Source organism: Camelus dromedarius, chromosome 12 (assembly GCF_036321535.1).
Source record: "Camelus dromedarius isolate mCamDro1 chromosome 12, mCamDro1.pat, whole genome shotgun sequence".
Classification (NCBI taxonomy): Eukaryota; Metazoa; Chordata; class Mammalia; order Artiodactyla; family Camelidae; genus Camelus; species Camelus dromedarius.
The window spans coordinates 69647735-69661749 of NC_087447.1; the positions used below are offsets into that span (position 1 = coordinate 69647735).

Sequence of the window (14015 nt, forward strand, 5' to 3'; positions counted from 1 at the left end):
TGGTGTAGAATAGGAGGAACATGGTTGGCTCTAAAGGGTTTCCTGATATAGGTCCATACTCTGCCAAAATCATAAAACACTCCTGTAACTCTCTCCTGGGCTCCAGCAGATCTTTTTTAGTCTGAAGGAATGGGACCGGAGCCCTCTCCCCTATTCCCTTTACTGCCCTGGCTATATTCCCTTTTTTTGGGGGGGGTGATTAGGTTAATTTATTTATTTATTTTTAATAGAGGTCCTGGGGATCGAACCCAGGACCTTATGTGTGCTAAGCACACGCTCTGCCATTGAGCTATACCCTCCCCCGTACTCACTCTTGATGTCAATGTAGGTATAAATCTCTCCCATTGTGAAGTCCTTCTTTAACCACCCTCCTGTGCCCACCCCCCCCATATACACAGTAGGTAAAACCCCTCCTATGAGAGGTTCTCAGAGCACCAGATTTCCTTTCCTTGTAGCGTTTATCATAGTTGTAATTTATATGTATATATTTTTAGATAAATGTCTGTCTCCCTAACTACACTGTGAGCTCCAGGAAAGTAACGAGGTTTTGCTTTTCTCTGTAACCCCAGCATCTACTTAAGTTCCTGACACAAGACTGGAATTAATATTTATTATAGTTTATTTATTTATTGGATGGATGGATGGATGACGTTCCACTCCAGTAGCAAAACCTAGAAATCAAGATCCTATCAAACTGTCAAGGAGGATGAAAAGTGCATCGACTGACTTTGGGGGCTCACTGGGAGGAAGGAATGAGCAGTCCTCTCCGCACTCATTACAAGTGGTTATTGCTTCCCTGAAACAAGCTCTTCATTTACTGAATTTTAATTGCTTTGTTTCCACAGTAGGAAAGCAGGTCTTCAGGGGTAGAGGTCAAGTTTTTCATAGTTCATCTCAGTATCATAGGTGCCTGACATTTACTGGTACTTATTAAGTGTTTGGGGATGAGCAGTGCTTAAGAAAACAGAAGGGACCTAATGTTGAAGCTCAGTGGGTCCTGAGTCTCCCAGACAGTGTTTGTCTTCCTCATTTGAGTACCCTGCCTTTCCTGAACTTCCCCAAAGCTGCTAATCCTTTCATTTTAAAGGAAAGTAAAGCCCAAAGAGATTAAATGACCTGCCTGAAGTGACATGCCAGAGCTCATGGCAGAGTTAGCATTGGAACTCAGTCTTCCTGATTCCAGATCTGTTGTTCTTTCCATTTCATCCCCAAGTGATACTCTGAGCAGAGAGGATTCCTAGGAGCCTGTGGGCTTGATCTAGGGACGTTCACCCAGAAAGAAGGGGTTCTTGAGCACCAGGCTGACCAAACTCCCCCAGAACTGGAGTTAACAGAGCCTGGCACCATTAACTCTAAATTTGCATTTAGTCTCCTTACAAAAACCAGACAAACAAAAGAACAGAAATAGTCACCACCTACATCACCAAGAAGCATTGACAAGAAAAAAGAATAATTTAAATGGACACTCTTTGTGTGAGGAAAGCTTAAAATTATACCAAAAGACAAAAATATACCAGATAACAAAGTCTGTTGAAAATATCTTTTTTTATTATAAACAATACAAACACTTCCTAATACATTTTGCAAATATAACACACTTTCTTTTCTTTGCCTGAGTTTTTATGAACATGTTCTCTCAACACAATGGTTCTTTCCTTGATGGCCATTAAGTGCCAGGCACTGTAAAAATTTCTGAGGGATTAAAGAAAAAAAAAAAAGGAGAGAAAAGAGGCATAGTTTCATTCTTCAATCCAGTAGGCTGTTTTATTTTGGGTGCTTCTATCTTAACTTATACATTTACAATTTATAAGACATATCTTAGTCAATATCTTTCAAAAATAGATTATACCTAAGGTAAACTGGACAATTTAAACAATTAGCTAGATAAAACAGAGTTAAATATTACCTTCGATCTTAAATAATCAGGTGATTTAGGAAAAAGTGATGCCATGGCCTTAGGTCATTTTGTTAACAATTCTAATTTATTTTGATCGTTTTGAAAGACCTGAAGTATTTTAACACAAAGAGGACATCTCTCTTTATCTTCTATAAATATGAAAAGAAATATTTGTCTTCTTTGAGAATAGTCTTTGAGTCACTGTCAAAAGTGAAAATTGAAGAGACTAGAATGACCACACCGAGTGTCCTGACCATTAGTCCTTGTCTCCTATCTTTAGTGACCTTGACATTTCCTTATGAAGAGGGGCGTGGGCATCCAAATATTTTTAGTGCAAAACCCAAATTATTCCTTTGGGAAGTTGTCTATAGTGTATTTGTTACAGACATTTTCCTTTGGCTGATCTTTGTTTGTGTAAGGCTGTTACATGCTCCCCCCAGAATTCCATTTGCATACGATTTTATACTAGTTAGTAAAGATGATTCACTAATTGTATAAATGTCATTCACTTTTACATCTTTGCAAAGTTTCCTTATAAATATATTAAGCTAACTCTCTGACAGACCATCTATCCCATTTCTGATGTGGGGAATATTGTCAACTACTGGTTCCGTATAGATCAGGTGATCAGTGGAGATAATGGATTTCATTACTATAAAATTCAATGTGGTTCCAGCCACGCATAGCTGCACAGACACTGCATATTCAAAGATAATTTACTGAAGCTTGTTCACAGAACTAAGCTTTCCCTTGATCTCTCCCCCTCCCCTAAACCCACCCCCCACACACAAAAGGGTCTGGAAGTAATATCACAAATGCTCTCCAGGATTTAAATAACAGTATTTTAAAAACACCTAACACCACAATAGGGAATTTGCTGGCATGACGCGAACAATACGTTTACTCCAGATGCTGTACTCAAACTGTATGGGCCCATTGAAAAAATAGATATATCCTGTAAGAAAAAGACCAAAAAGAAAATTTCAGAGTTTGAAAATAATGAAGCTTTACGCTAGCAAACATTAAAAGCCCAATCTGTTTTTTTCTGACGTTCCAACGTGTATCTTTATAAACACCACTAAGTCTTCCATAATTGCTTATATTAAATTAATTGTTGTCTTGCCATGAGTTCCAGTTTTGATGCTTGAATTACTGATATTGGTTATTTGTTGTAAGTTAGAGATAATCTCCCTGTCCATAACTGAAGCAAAAAATTATTATATAGTTATGAGGTTATTGCTTTTCATATATACTCCCCACCCCACCCCAGATTTTAACTATGGCAATACTCTTTGCATTTTATCATCTTTAAGAGCATGCTTAAGATTTGGCATCTTTTATTCATAGAATCAGCAGTTACTAAGTAAAATTCTCATTTATTTCTAAGCATATTAATTCTTATTTGCTGTCTGTGTAAGTAGTCACATAGGAATGAGTAATTCCTTAACTGCCGGACATTTATTAGCACATGGAAGTTCTGTATAAAAATCCTTTAGAAGGAAATGATTTTGACAGGCTACAGATGCCCTCCATTAATTAAGGTCAAAGCAAGGGAACTCGTTACCATTTTTCTCATAGACAGCATCTACTTTATCACCAATTCCTGGGAATTCCTCTTCTATGAGTCTGGGGTAGTCTGTATCCAACATGCGGTTGGCATCATCATAGCTATTTAATAAGAAAAAGAAACTCAAGTAGGTTATGGGTAAATTATCTTAGAAATAATACAGTGGATATAAAGGCAATTTTCAAAATTGACAGAAGTTTCAAAACTTTAAGTCCACTAAGAACATCTGGTAGCTTTTTAAAATTAGGAATTATAATACTGAGCATAAAGTGGATATCTTGTGCGTATTTTGACTTGCTTAAAGGCCCTCTTTGTGAAGACAGTTATAAGCGAATGTCCATTTCAAAATGTGTATATCTGTTATAAAAGCGTGTCATTAGGAAAGTATTCTTAGAGTGAAATAAATATATGTTTATGCATTGAGCAATTATCTATTGATCTCTCACTATGTGTAAGACAACTTGCTAAGTGCAATTATGAATACAAAGCTATTTAAGGTTTAATTTCTGTACTAAAAATTATAGGGGCATATGGTGGTTCTAAAGCTGAGAAGGGGAGCATAGCTTCCCCTCCCATAACTCTATATTCCATACTCCTCCTCCCCTGCACATAGTCCACCCTAGCCAACCAAACACATTCTGAAATTAACCTGGGAGCACAGCCTCCCGTGATGTCCTATTCCTACTGTTACCAGTGAGAGTTCTTTGTACGCTTGAGGTATGTTCTGACAGGTAAAAGGCAAGAACCACTGAACCATCAGGAAACCCAAGACACACACACAAAACTGCAGCACTGGGCATCAGAAGCCAGGCATCAAGAGAGAGTAAACAGGAGATGTCATGGGCGTCACATGAGATGGGAGGTAACCTTTGAATGGGGTGATCAAGAAAGACTCTGTAGATGAAACGGTATTTCAAGTTAACTTTAAACAATGGGTAGAATTTTCAGAAAGGTGAAACACAGGGAAGGACCTCCAGAAAGGAAATTACACAAGGAAAGATCTGGGGGAGAGAAAAGTACAATGCATTTGAGACATGGTAAGCCATCCGTCTTGGCTGAACCATAGACCTCATTTAGGGTAAAGGGACTAGAACACGAAATAAAGAAATCAAAAGGTAAAGATGGTGTATAAAGGAATGCATGTGTGTGTATACATGCATGTGTATAGAGAAAGTAAAACTACCATTTTTAAAATGTCAAGTATTGAGCACCTATGAGATAATCATCCCCAAATACAGACGTGGATCTGGGCTCATAAATATGGCCAATGTCAATGCTGCCTTAAACTCTACACATGTTTTAGATATCCCAGCCCCATGTATTCTTCAAAAAGGGCCAGCTTTAGAAACTATAAGCCTAGCAGCTTGCTGGTCAACCTCTCCAATGGCTCAACAGACTCTCTAGAAATTGTTGCCTTCTCTTGCTCAGTCTTCTCCTGTACCGATCTTGCGTCCTCTCTGGCCACAGAAGATGGCGCTACATGTAAGTTAGGAGAAGATGACAAGAAAGTGAATCCAGGAGAAAGATTACAGAGAATGAAAATGTCAAAATAAGAGCGATGGTTTTGCCATGGCTGAAGTACCACAAATGGCTAAGAAAGAAAAAAAGTGGCCCAGGAGAGGTGAGAATTACATCTGATTTTCAAGAGGGCTTTTCAGAGGCTTAAATACCAGTCTTAGGGGCTGCAGGAGCTGACATGGAACAGGAGTGAATGACTGGTTGGACATTTAAAATAACACGAGATAATAATTTTAAGCAGCAAGAGATGTTCAAGGCTCACTCTGCCTCTATGACGCAAGATGGTGGGTAAATACAGCTGCCATACCTCCAGACTTGGTTTCCTGAGAAGAAGAGAGTCTTCCCTGTGTCCTCGAAGTGAACGGCTGCGCTTATCTTTTTAACCTCTTTTGGAAATCCCAGTTCCGATATTTTTTGGGGATAACCTTCCAGAATGTCATAACCATTAAGAGCCCAAAATTTCCTGCCTAGAATAAGTGAAAGAATCGTTTTATTACCCAAGGGAATCTGTTAGGACTCACAGGTACAAACATTTACTTTAACCAGAAAGACTCATTTTACACATTTATAAAAAAAACTAGTTCAATGTTTGGAGTCACCATGTTTATGAAACACAAAACTATGATCATCCTTCAAACAAAAACTAGGATTTAAGATCCTGATTTCTGAATTGTAAGTATAGCCAACCAAGTATCATAATCAGTTTAGCAATTTATTACTTATGAATATTAAATTTGGAGCTGGATGGAAAATGCAGTAAGGTTTCTACATAAATATAAGCAGCATAGTAGGAACAGGAAATCAGACTGAAAACTCAAATTTTATACCAGGTAGAAACTTGTTATTTCCTCCTCTAAAAGGTAACTTCATTATAGGGTTAATTATAAAAGTCAAACAAAATAAAAACAGCATCAGTAGAATGCCATGCAGCCATTATAAATGATGATCATGAAGCTGGAATAGCAATTTGGAAATTTTTCCATGATTTTATGTCAAGGGAACAAGAAAAATATTAAAATGTATATACACCATGAATATAAATATTTAAAAATATGTATTACATATGATAATGACTAGAAAAGAAAGTGAGAAAATAAAATAAATAGACTTTTCAGAACTATGGATTAATTTTTTCAATTTTTCAAAATGAACATTGGTATAACATCTGCTTAGTAATTGATTCTCAAGAAGAAATAAGAGAAGAAACTGACATGATTACTATGAAACAGAGAGGATATGATTTATCATGTAGACTTCTTAGTGTCAAACTTGGGGACACTTGGTAAAAAGTTTTCAGGTCCTTTCTGGCTTCCATTTTCTTATACTCGCTTGTTAATTTAGATGCATTTTTGACAATGACCAGTTTAAGCAGCTGTTGAGTGTCAAGTTCATCATCGCCTTCTCTGGACACATGGGAGGTCTCGCTGGTGGAAAGCTTACCTCTGAAGATGAAGATAAGGTCGCGAGATGGGTGCTCATAGGCAGCATCAATACGGTTGGGAAGTTCTGGCCAAAACGATTTTGTTAAAAACAGTTCCACGTCCACCTGCTGAGGATGCAGGCGCCAGAAGAATCTAACCCGAAAGCAAAAATGCAGAGTTGGCCATCGTTTTTTTCAAGCGCAATATTTCTATCCTGCTAGCCACCCACCTCCACATCAACACAGGTACGTTAGACAGACATGGCCATTCCCCATCCACTTCCCTTGAGGGGTTAGCTAAACGAGCTGTTGCTATCCTAACTCTAGTGTAACGTGTTGAGGTCTAAAATCTCACAGAGCCTTTGTGAAGGGCTGCAAGACCTTTCTGGGCTGGAACTACGCTTTGTTCAATGTTGCATATCTTGCAAGTGGCAAACAAACATGCCGGGCACTGTGCTGGGCTCTGGAAAGAAGACATGAACTATGCTTCCAAGATCTCATGCCCTGGGGAAACTGACACATGAGAAAAAAAAAAAAAAAAAAAAAACCCAGATCACACTGTAATTAGAGCCAGAATAGACGAGGTGGGAATGCCATTGGATCACAGATGAAGGAGCAATTAATAGGTTAACGAATAAATGAACAGATACGCATATTAGAACAATATCAAAATTAAAAATTAGCATTTCACTTTTCACCCCTTACAGGTTTAGGTTGTAAAGTGTTTCCTCTCTCAAATTCCCGCATATGTTACCAGAACCAAAGTCTTTCCATTTCCAAAGAAATTCATGTGGAATTATGAGTAATAGCTTACTAATATGGTAATTAATTTCAATACATGTGTGTTTTTTAAATAAATAAATTGGATTTGTTGCTTCCTTTAACTATCTTTCTAAGAAAAACGACCACCAAAGATGTAAGGAAAAGCTGTACAATGCCAAGGTTATCCGCTGAAAAGTGAGCTGCTTATCCATCAGTTACTTATTTCACCTGAAATATGCAAACTGCCCAAAGGCCTATAATTTTCACCTTTCTCTGGAAGTTTGAGCAGGTGATTTGGCAATTGGCAGGCACGGCTTCACAGATGTTTACGACATGCAGAGTTTATAAAGTCATACCAAGAGTACCTGTCTTTGAAGATCATTGTTTCTCCTCGGAGGCTGGTGATGGCATCGAGGGATAAGGAAGGGTCACACTTGTCTGGCGTTTTGGGGTGTTTAGGGTTGGGGTCGTCGTCTCCTGGACCTGCAGTCATGGAATAAATGAAGGCAGTCACTGAGGACGACCCCACTGCTGACTGATCCTGCCAATGGAAAGCAGGACAGGCTCCCTCCAGGGAGGCAGTTCAGTCCTGCGGCTCCTACACATACTGCTCCAAATACCATGTCATCCTTCCTTCCTCCAGGGTTGCGGGGACTTGCCTGCGGGACTTCCCCTTCTGCTTTCACCCTCAAGACCCTTGACACTCATCTCAACAACAAGTTTACTTTCTTGAGGTTGGCGATAGAAATGGACGGGGTTGGGGGTGGGAAAGACTTTGAGGAAACTTCTCCCATGTTTGCACAACCCACTGACAGATTTCCCTTAAGAAACACTTTCCACTCAAAGCCACTTCTGGAGCCCTTCCTCGGGCTCGTCCTCTTGCCTGTTTTGACAGCTGTCCACATCCCCTCCTGCTGCTTGCCCACTTTACCGCAGCACAGCTGCGTCTCAGTGGAAAGCCACGCCTTGGACCACTCGGATAGGACTTGCCTCATGTTTGGAACTTTTCCACCAGCTCCCAAGAGTGCAAAAGGGAGGCAGTGTATAAAATAATTCTAACCTTTTTCTCTACCTCCTTCTTCTTACTCTATCATCAAATCCGTCGATTACAATATCGTAGGACCATTAAGAACTGCGAGATTCTTGCCTGGGCCTACACGCGCTGCTGTAGTAGATTGAAATCCAGAAGGAGAAATTATAGGTTGGGGTGGCATGAGCCAGTTTTCGGAGCTCTGTGGTCTAGAAGTGTTTACACTGATGACTGTGTACTGTGGCTTTCATTCTATTTATGGCAGGTAATCTTGCTTGTTTGGGTTGAGGCTTAATTATTTTGTAAATATTATTGAAAATTTGGAAGGAAAAAAAGAAGACATTCTTACTGTAGAGAAGTCACTGTAGATGATGGTTGAACACTACACAGGGCACTTGAATGGCTTCTACTGTGGCAAACTGGAGTCGTTGAAAGAACACCCAGAATTTATCAAAGTGGGTTAAAAATCTCGCTTTCACCCTCTGAAAGCTGTGTGGAAGCTATCCCCAAGGCTGGGTTACTATCCAGTTGGGTTTCACCCAGCTGTATTACTATTGAGACACTATTTAAACTCTGCAGGCTTAGTTTCTTCATTGGCTAAATGGAGAATAAAATATTTCCCTTTCCTATGTCAGGGGTATTGTGAGGGTATCAGATGCACCTTGCAATGCATGAAAGACAAAAATGAGGAGTTACACTCTGCAAACACTTTGGAGAATGGACTATTTTCTACTTGAACAGGTAGCCCGATCTGGAAAGGAAAAAATGGGCATGTTTCCCCAGGTTCTAATAACAAAACCAGGACAGCAATATTGGTGATGGCAAATTCACTAATCTCTTAGAAATTAAATATATGTATCTGTTCTGCTTTTAGCTGATACGTTCATAGTTACCATAGAGAGACTGGATCCCTTGTACGTCGTCGTCAGGAAGCATAAAGTGGCTTTTGCCCGTATAGGTGTAGATGGGGAACATGAGTGCTCCTGGGTCCTTGGAGTGGTCAAGACCTAAGGAATGGCCGAACTCATGCGCAGCAACAAGAAACAAGTTGTAGCCTGTAAGAAAACAAAGAAAAATACCATACGCTATTGCTTACATGTAGAATATTTTTTAAAAGGACACAAATGAATTTATCTACAAAACAGAAACAGACTCACAGACATAGAAAGCAAGCTTGTGGTTACCAAGGGGTAAAGAGGGTGGGAAGGGATAAACTGGGAATCTGAAATTTGCACCTCTTAGGGAGTGATGGAAATCTTAGCTATCTGGATTGTGATGTGGTTTCATTGACGTATACATCTATCAAAATTCATCAGATTATACACCTGAAATATGCGTAGTTTACTGTACAGAAATCATACCACAACAAAGGTGTTTTAAAAAAAGAGAATATATCAAAAAAAAGAAACTGAGAAAAAATATCCTCCAATGACCAATTAACAGGATAAATGCTATTTTCCTCATTTACTGGGCGGGTCACCACTTCTTTCTGGGATATTTTACTCACCTTTTAAAATTAATATTCAGTTCCTTAAAGGAAGATTCAAAACACTGGTTTAATCATGATAAATAATTCAGTGCTCTCTCTGATTACAGTTGTCTACAAAATTAGAATGTCAACAGATTGATCAGTAATCAATACGGACCTCCTGGGAAGACACCAGGAATCCTCATTTGCTCTATTTTCTCAGGTCAGGTGAGGGGAGGAGACAGTGTAACCTTAAGTGAAAAGTCATGGGAGAACACATAGGGCGGTTCCTATCTAGGATGCGGCTTAGAACATCCTCTAAACAGGAGGCAGCATCCACAGGTATGATGACCTGGTAGAGAGGATGCACTAAATAAGGTCTCCAGGAATCTGCCTGGGAACAAACTCCAACCAAACGATCCTTTCCAGAATATCTCTAGACTCTAGAGTTTAAGGAAAGAGAAACTCAACACGGTTGGCCAACTTTCCTCTACTCTTGAAGACTACTGTGTCACTGTATTTACATTTCCTCTAGGCATTTTTTTCCACCAATTTTTGAGCTTCCTAATACTGGTATTTTAAATTGGAAAAAAAATAATAAGAGATTAAAAGAAAAAGAGCACATGAAAGCTGGAGCCAGTGGTTTCAATTTGACCTTAAATAACCTTTGCTATCATAGCCTCTGTATAAAGAAAATATATAACCAACTTAGTCAGTAGTGCAGATGATAAGAGTGATCAAAGTTCACAATAATCTGAATGACAAAAAATTCTTCATTGGAACAACTAGCAATGGATTCTTGGCCTTCAGCTGAAAAGTTAATCCTGATTTGTGGATGTCTTCATTCATTTCAGTTTCATATTGCAAACCCAGAACTGATTCAGGAATCAAAGACTGAGGCTTACCGTGATTCTGACTTAACAACACTAGGTGCTATTGTTTCTTCCTAAAGTCATTCTTACCTGTGAAATAGTCAGAACTTAAATACATAAATTCTCACCTTTCCCTCCAAAGTTTGGAAGCATAGGCATTAAGACATTGGTCATTCAAGGCTCAGTTTTACTTTTCAGAAAAATTATTTGTATTTAAGTCAATAACTAAAAATTAGCTGTTTATGAAACTACCTCTAATTGTCACAACTAGGCCTTCATGTCGCTCCAGAGTTAAGTCCTGGGTGGGACAATCTGGCTTTTCTGCCTAAATTAACATTCCCAGTTCTTTTCAGCCTTGAAGATTCAACTACTGACTGAATTCGTTCAACAGTCAGTTTCATTTTGCTCTTATACATGCAATTTCATCTGGTCTGTCTCGTGTTTTTTGAAGTAAGACACTATCCTGCTTTGTTTGAATGGTATTTATAAAATCAGTGGTAGAGACAAAACAAGTGACTCGTGCAACAGAGAACTGATACTTGACTGGACTTGTGCGTTGATATTCCTACAAAGGAAAAAAAGACTATTTCAACTCACATCCGCCTCACTTACGATCTACGTATTTAGCCCTAATAGTTTTTAGGTATACATTTGTAGTAAACTGTACTTCAACACGCCGTAACAACACCTTGGTTGACGAAAGCACTGTGATCCTGTTTCTAAGTTAGCTAGTATCCCTCAAGCCACCACACCCAGTAGATTTTGCTCATTTTTAATGCTACATATTGGTTTGTAGAAATGTCACTTGTGGAGACTAGTCAGTAGAAGATTATCATACTTATTAAACTTTTGGGGGGAATATAATCAAATACCAAATGTAACTTATCGTAAGCTTAACTTATCAATGGGTTCATGGTCTAATTGAATCCAATAATCATGAATGATATCTTTATAAGAAATATTACCTTTGGAACTACTTGTCCAGAATTCATCATCATCAAAATGGGCATCTCCTCCGTAATTTGGTCCTGGAGGAAAAGCATGAGCCAACAGACCAGAGGGTCCATCAAAAGGGTAGAAGTCGCCATGCTCTACACACAAAAACAAGAATTCAGAATCTAGTTAAACCCAGTAGTGCCTAGCACAGGTGCTTGGTGAATTTCTGTTGAATTCTGTGAAAAGTAATGAATGACTAAAAGAAGGAGTAAGAGAACAAAGTCTATTAAGGAGCAGAATATAACAATGTTCAAAAATTATTCTGCATCATTACCTTTAATTCCAAAAGAGATCATGATATCAGCGGTGCCGTTGTGAATTCTGGTGAAATTCAGAGGTGTCACATCAGACCAAACTTTGAAGGCTTTTCTGAATGCCTTCTCAACTTCGGACTGGGTCAGATCAGGGGTGTAGTTCACAATTCTATTCAACAGAAAAGGTTTCAATTAAATTTTGGGAAGGTGAAAGCTAGTTTAGAATATATCTTCTAGGAATACTGCTTTTCAACTCAAAATGCAACGGTTTCTCTACAAGTTCTACTGGAGGTCCATTGTTTCAAAGAACTTTTTCATTAGGAAACCATACAAAGACTAAAAAAAGGATTCAATCAGATGTTTGAGTATCTCCAAATATTTGACCATTTCTTATCAAATTTAAAGTATTTAGATGTTGAATGAAACTTACACTGCATGCCAGAGTGTATCACCATAGCCTAGACAAATGAAATAGCTCTAAAACAGAGTTCACAGAGTGAATAAACTCCATTTTCAGCACTGTTGTAATAAATATGCCTGACTACTACATTTGCACGGATTCTTGAAACTACTTTTACTTCTGTTTTGATTTCATGTCTAAAAGAAATACATTGAGATTTGCCATGAAAAATAATGCTGGGTTAACGTAACAGTAATAGATGTTACGAGATTGTCTCATCAACTGTATTAACGTTATTCCTGGACATACTTAACTTCCAGTTTAATATTTAAGGCCTCCCTAAAACAATGGGACCTTGCATGTTCTGGCATCTCTAGCTGGTGCTGAAAATTAGACATTGGATAGTATTAAAAAAAAAAAACTAACAAATATTAAAGAAAGACAGCCTGTGATTTACCTGTAGGTCAAGTTCATCTTGGACCACTTGAGAGTTCGCGGAAAAACATTGTATTCACCCACATCGGGGACCCCACATCTTGGTTTTTTCATGATGTCTAAAGTGTTATCATCGAGTTTGCCAGTCACCTCTAAGCCGAAGAAAGACTGCATTTCTCTAAGCCTGTCAACCACGGAGCCCACTGCAGTCTTCTTCAGGATTCCGGCAGGATTCAGGGGGTAGTAGTATGATTTCAGATAGTTCTAGAAAAGAGACCGAAATGACCTGCTTTTAAGAGAAGGCATTCGTGAGATGTATGAGACCACCGGAATTGACAAAATAACACACTCTACCTCTGCAAGCTGGAAGTCTTCTTCTGACAGATCGTCATCATCACCATCACTGGGCAGGGGCAGGGACCAACACTGCGTCCAAGTCAGGAGGACAAAGGCAGCCAGGACACCTGGGCGCATCTTGAACGGCTGTGCCTAGAGGCTGCTGCCTTTCCACGGACACGTACCTTTACTTTTATAAGCCTAGGACAGTGAGTCATCACTTATGGACAAGTTTCAACTTCCTAGTCACTTAAAGGTAAACATGCTTACATGGCGACTTTTTCTTTTTTTCTTCACAAGAAGTGTGGTTTGTGGTCGAATTTGAGGGAAATAGAAAATGAGGGCTTTCTCATTTCAGCGGGGTCTCAGAAACCATCTGGCAAAATAGCAGCCTCAGCATATTTATGGATGTTGTGGGAAGAAGCGGAAAGTATATTTTTCACTTCACTTGGCAAAAATTTTCTCTCCTTTGTAGGAAAGTAGCTCCTTTAACTTTTTCAGATAAGAATATTAAGATGGTACACTTTCTAGGAGAAAACCTAGTCCTGTTTCCAGAATGTCAATAACCCGGTAAGTTTTAAACTTCATTTTCTCCAGAGTAACTTAGAGAGAAATATTGTGTATGTATACCTGAGGGTCACGGAATTGGACCAGAGCCAAGCTTGGAGACTCAACACAGGATTGAGTGCTGTGGTCGGAACTTAGAAACACTGGTGTGATTTCTCAACAAACATGGAGTCCTGCCTGAATTTCATACAGGTCCCGGCAGAGGTAAAAGAATGTATTAGAATGCAGTACATTGGAATACAACACAATGGCTAACGCATATTGAGGGATTGCTGCGTGGTAGGCTTAAAAAGCTTTATCTCGTTTAACCCTTACCACAGCCATACGAAGTAGGTACAGTTAATTGGGAGGCTTATTTTTCACTCCACATGTGAATAACCTGAGACACAGAGAAGTTAAACACTTGTTTAAAGTGACACAGTTAGTAAATGGTCCTACCAGCATTTGGATCCAGGCCAGTAGACTGAAGACTTTATGTTCTAAGCCACCGTCA

General features: G+C 39.0%; 1 protein-coding gene across 1 annotated transcript; it reads right to left on the reverse strand.

The window, feature by feature from the left end:
• Positions 1–2528: 2528 nt before the first annotated feature.
• On the reverse strand, positions 2529–13093 carry MMP13 (matrix metallopeptidase 13). Its single transcript, XM_010977785.3, has 10 exons — positions 12974–13093; positions 12642–12883; positions 11805–11953; positions 11500–11625; positions 9088–9249; positions 7530–7647; positions 6423–6556; positions 5290–5449; positions 3462–3565; positions 2529–2852 (listed from the first exon to the last, which is right to left on the reverse strand). The coding sequence occupies exons 1-10, from the start codon at positions 13091–13093 to the stop codon at positions 2752–2754; spliced, it is 1416 nt and encodes a 471-aa protein (XP_010976087.1). The 3' UTR covers positions 2529–2751.
• Positions 13094–14015: the final 922 nt, after the last annotated feature.

What these genes read in the sequence shown, in the direction of transcription:
- MMP13 (XM_010977785.3), bottom strand. Translation starts at nt 13,093, where the DNA reads ATGCGCCCAGGTGTCCTGGCTGCCTTTGTCCTCCTGACTTGGACGCAG. An exon ending in GATCTCTTTTGGAATTAAAG is followed by an intron (nt 11,626 to 11,804) that starts GTAATGATGCAG and finishes TTTTGTGTGTAG; the next exon opens with AGCATGGCGACTTCTACCCT. An exon ending in AGGGATCCAGTCTCTCTATG is followed by an intron (nt 7,648 to 9,087) that starts GTAACTATGAAC and finishes CCATGACTGCAG; the next exon opens with GTCCAGGAGACGACGACCCC.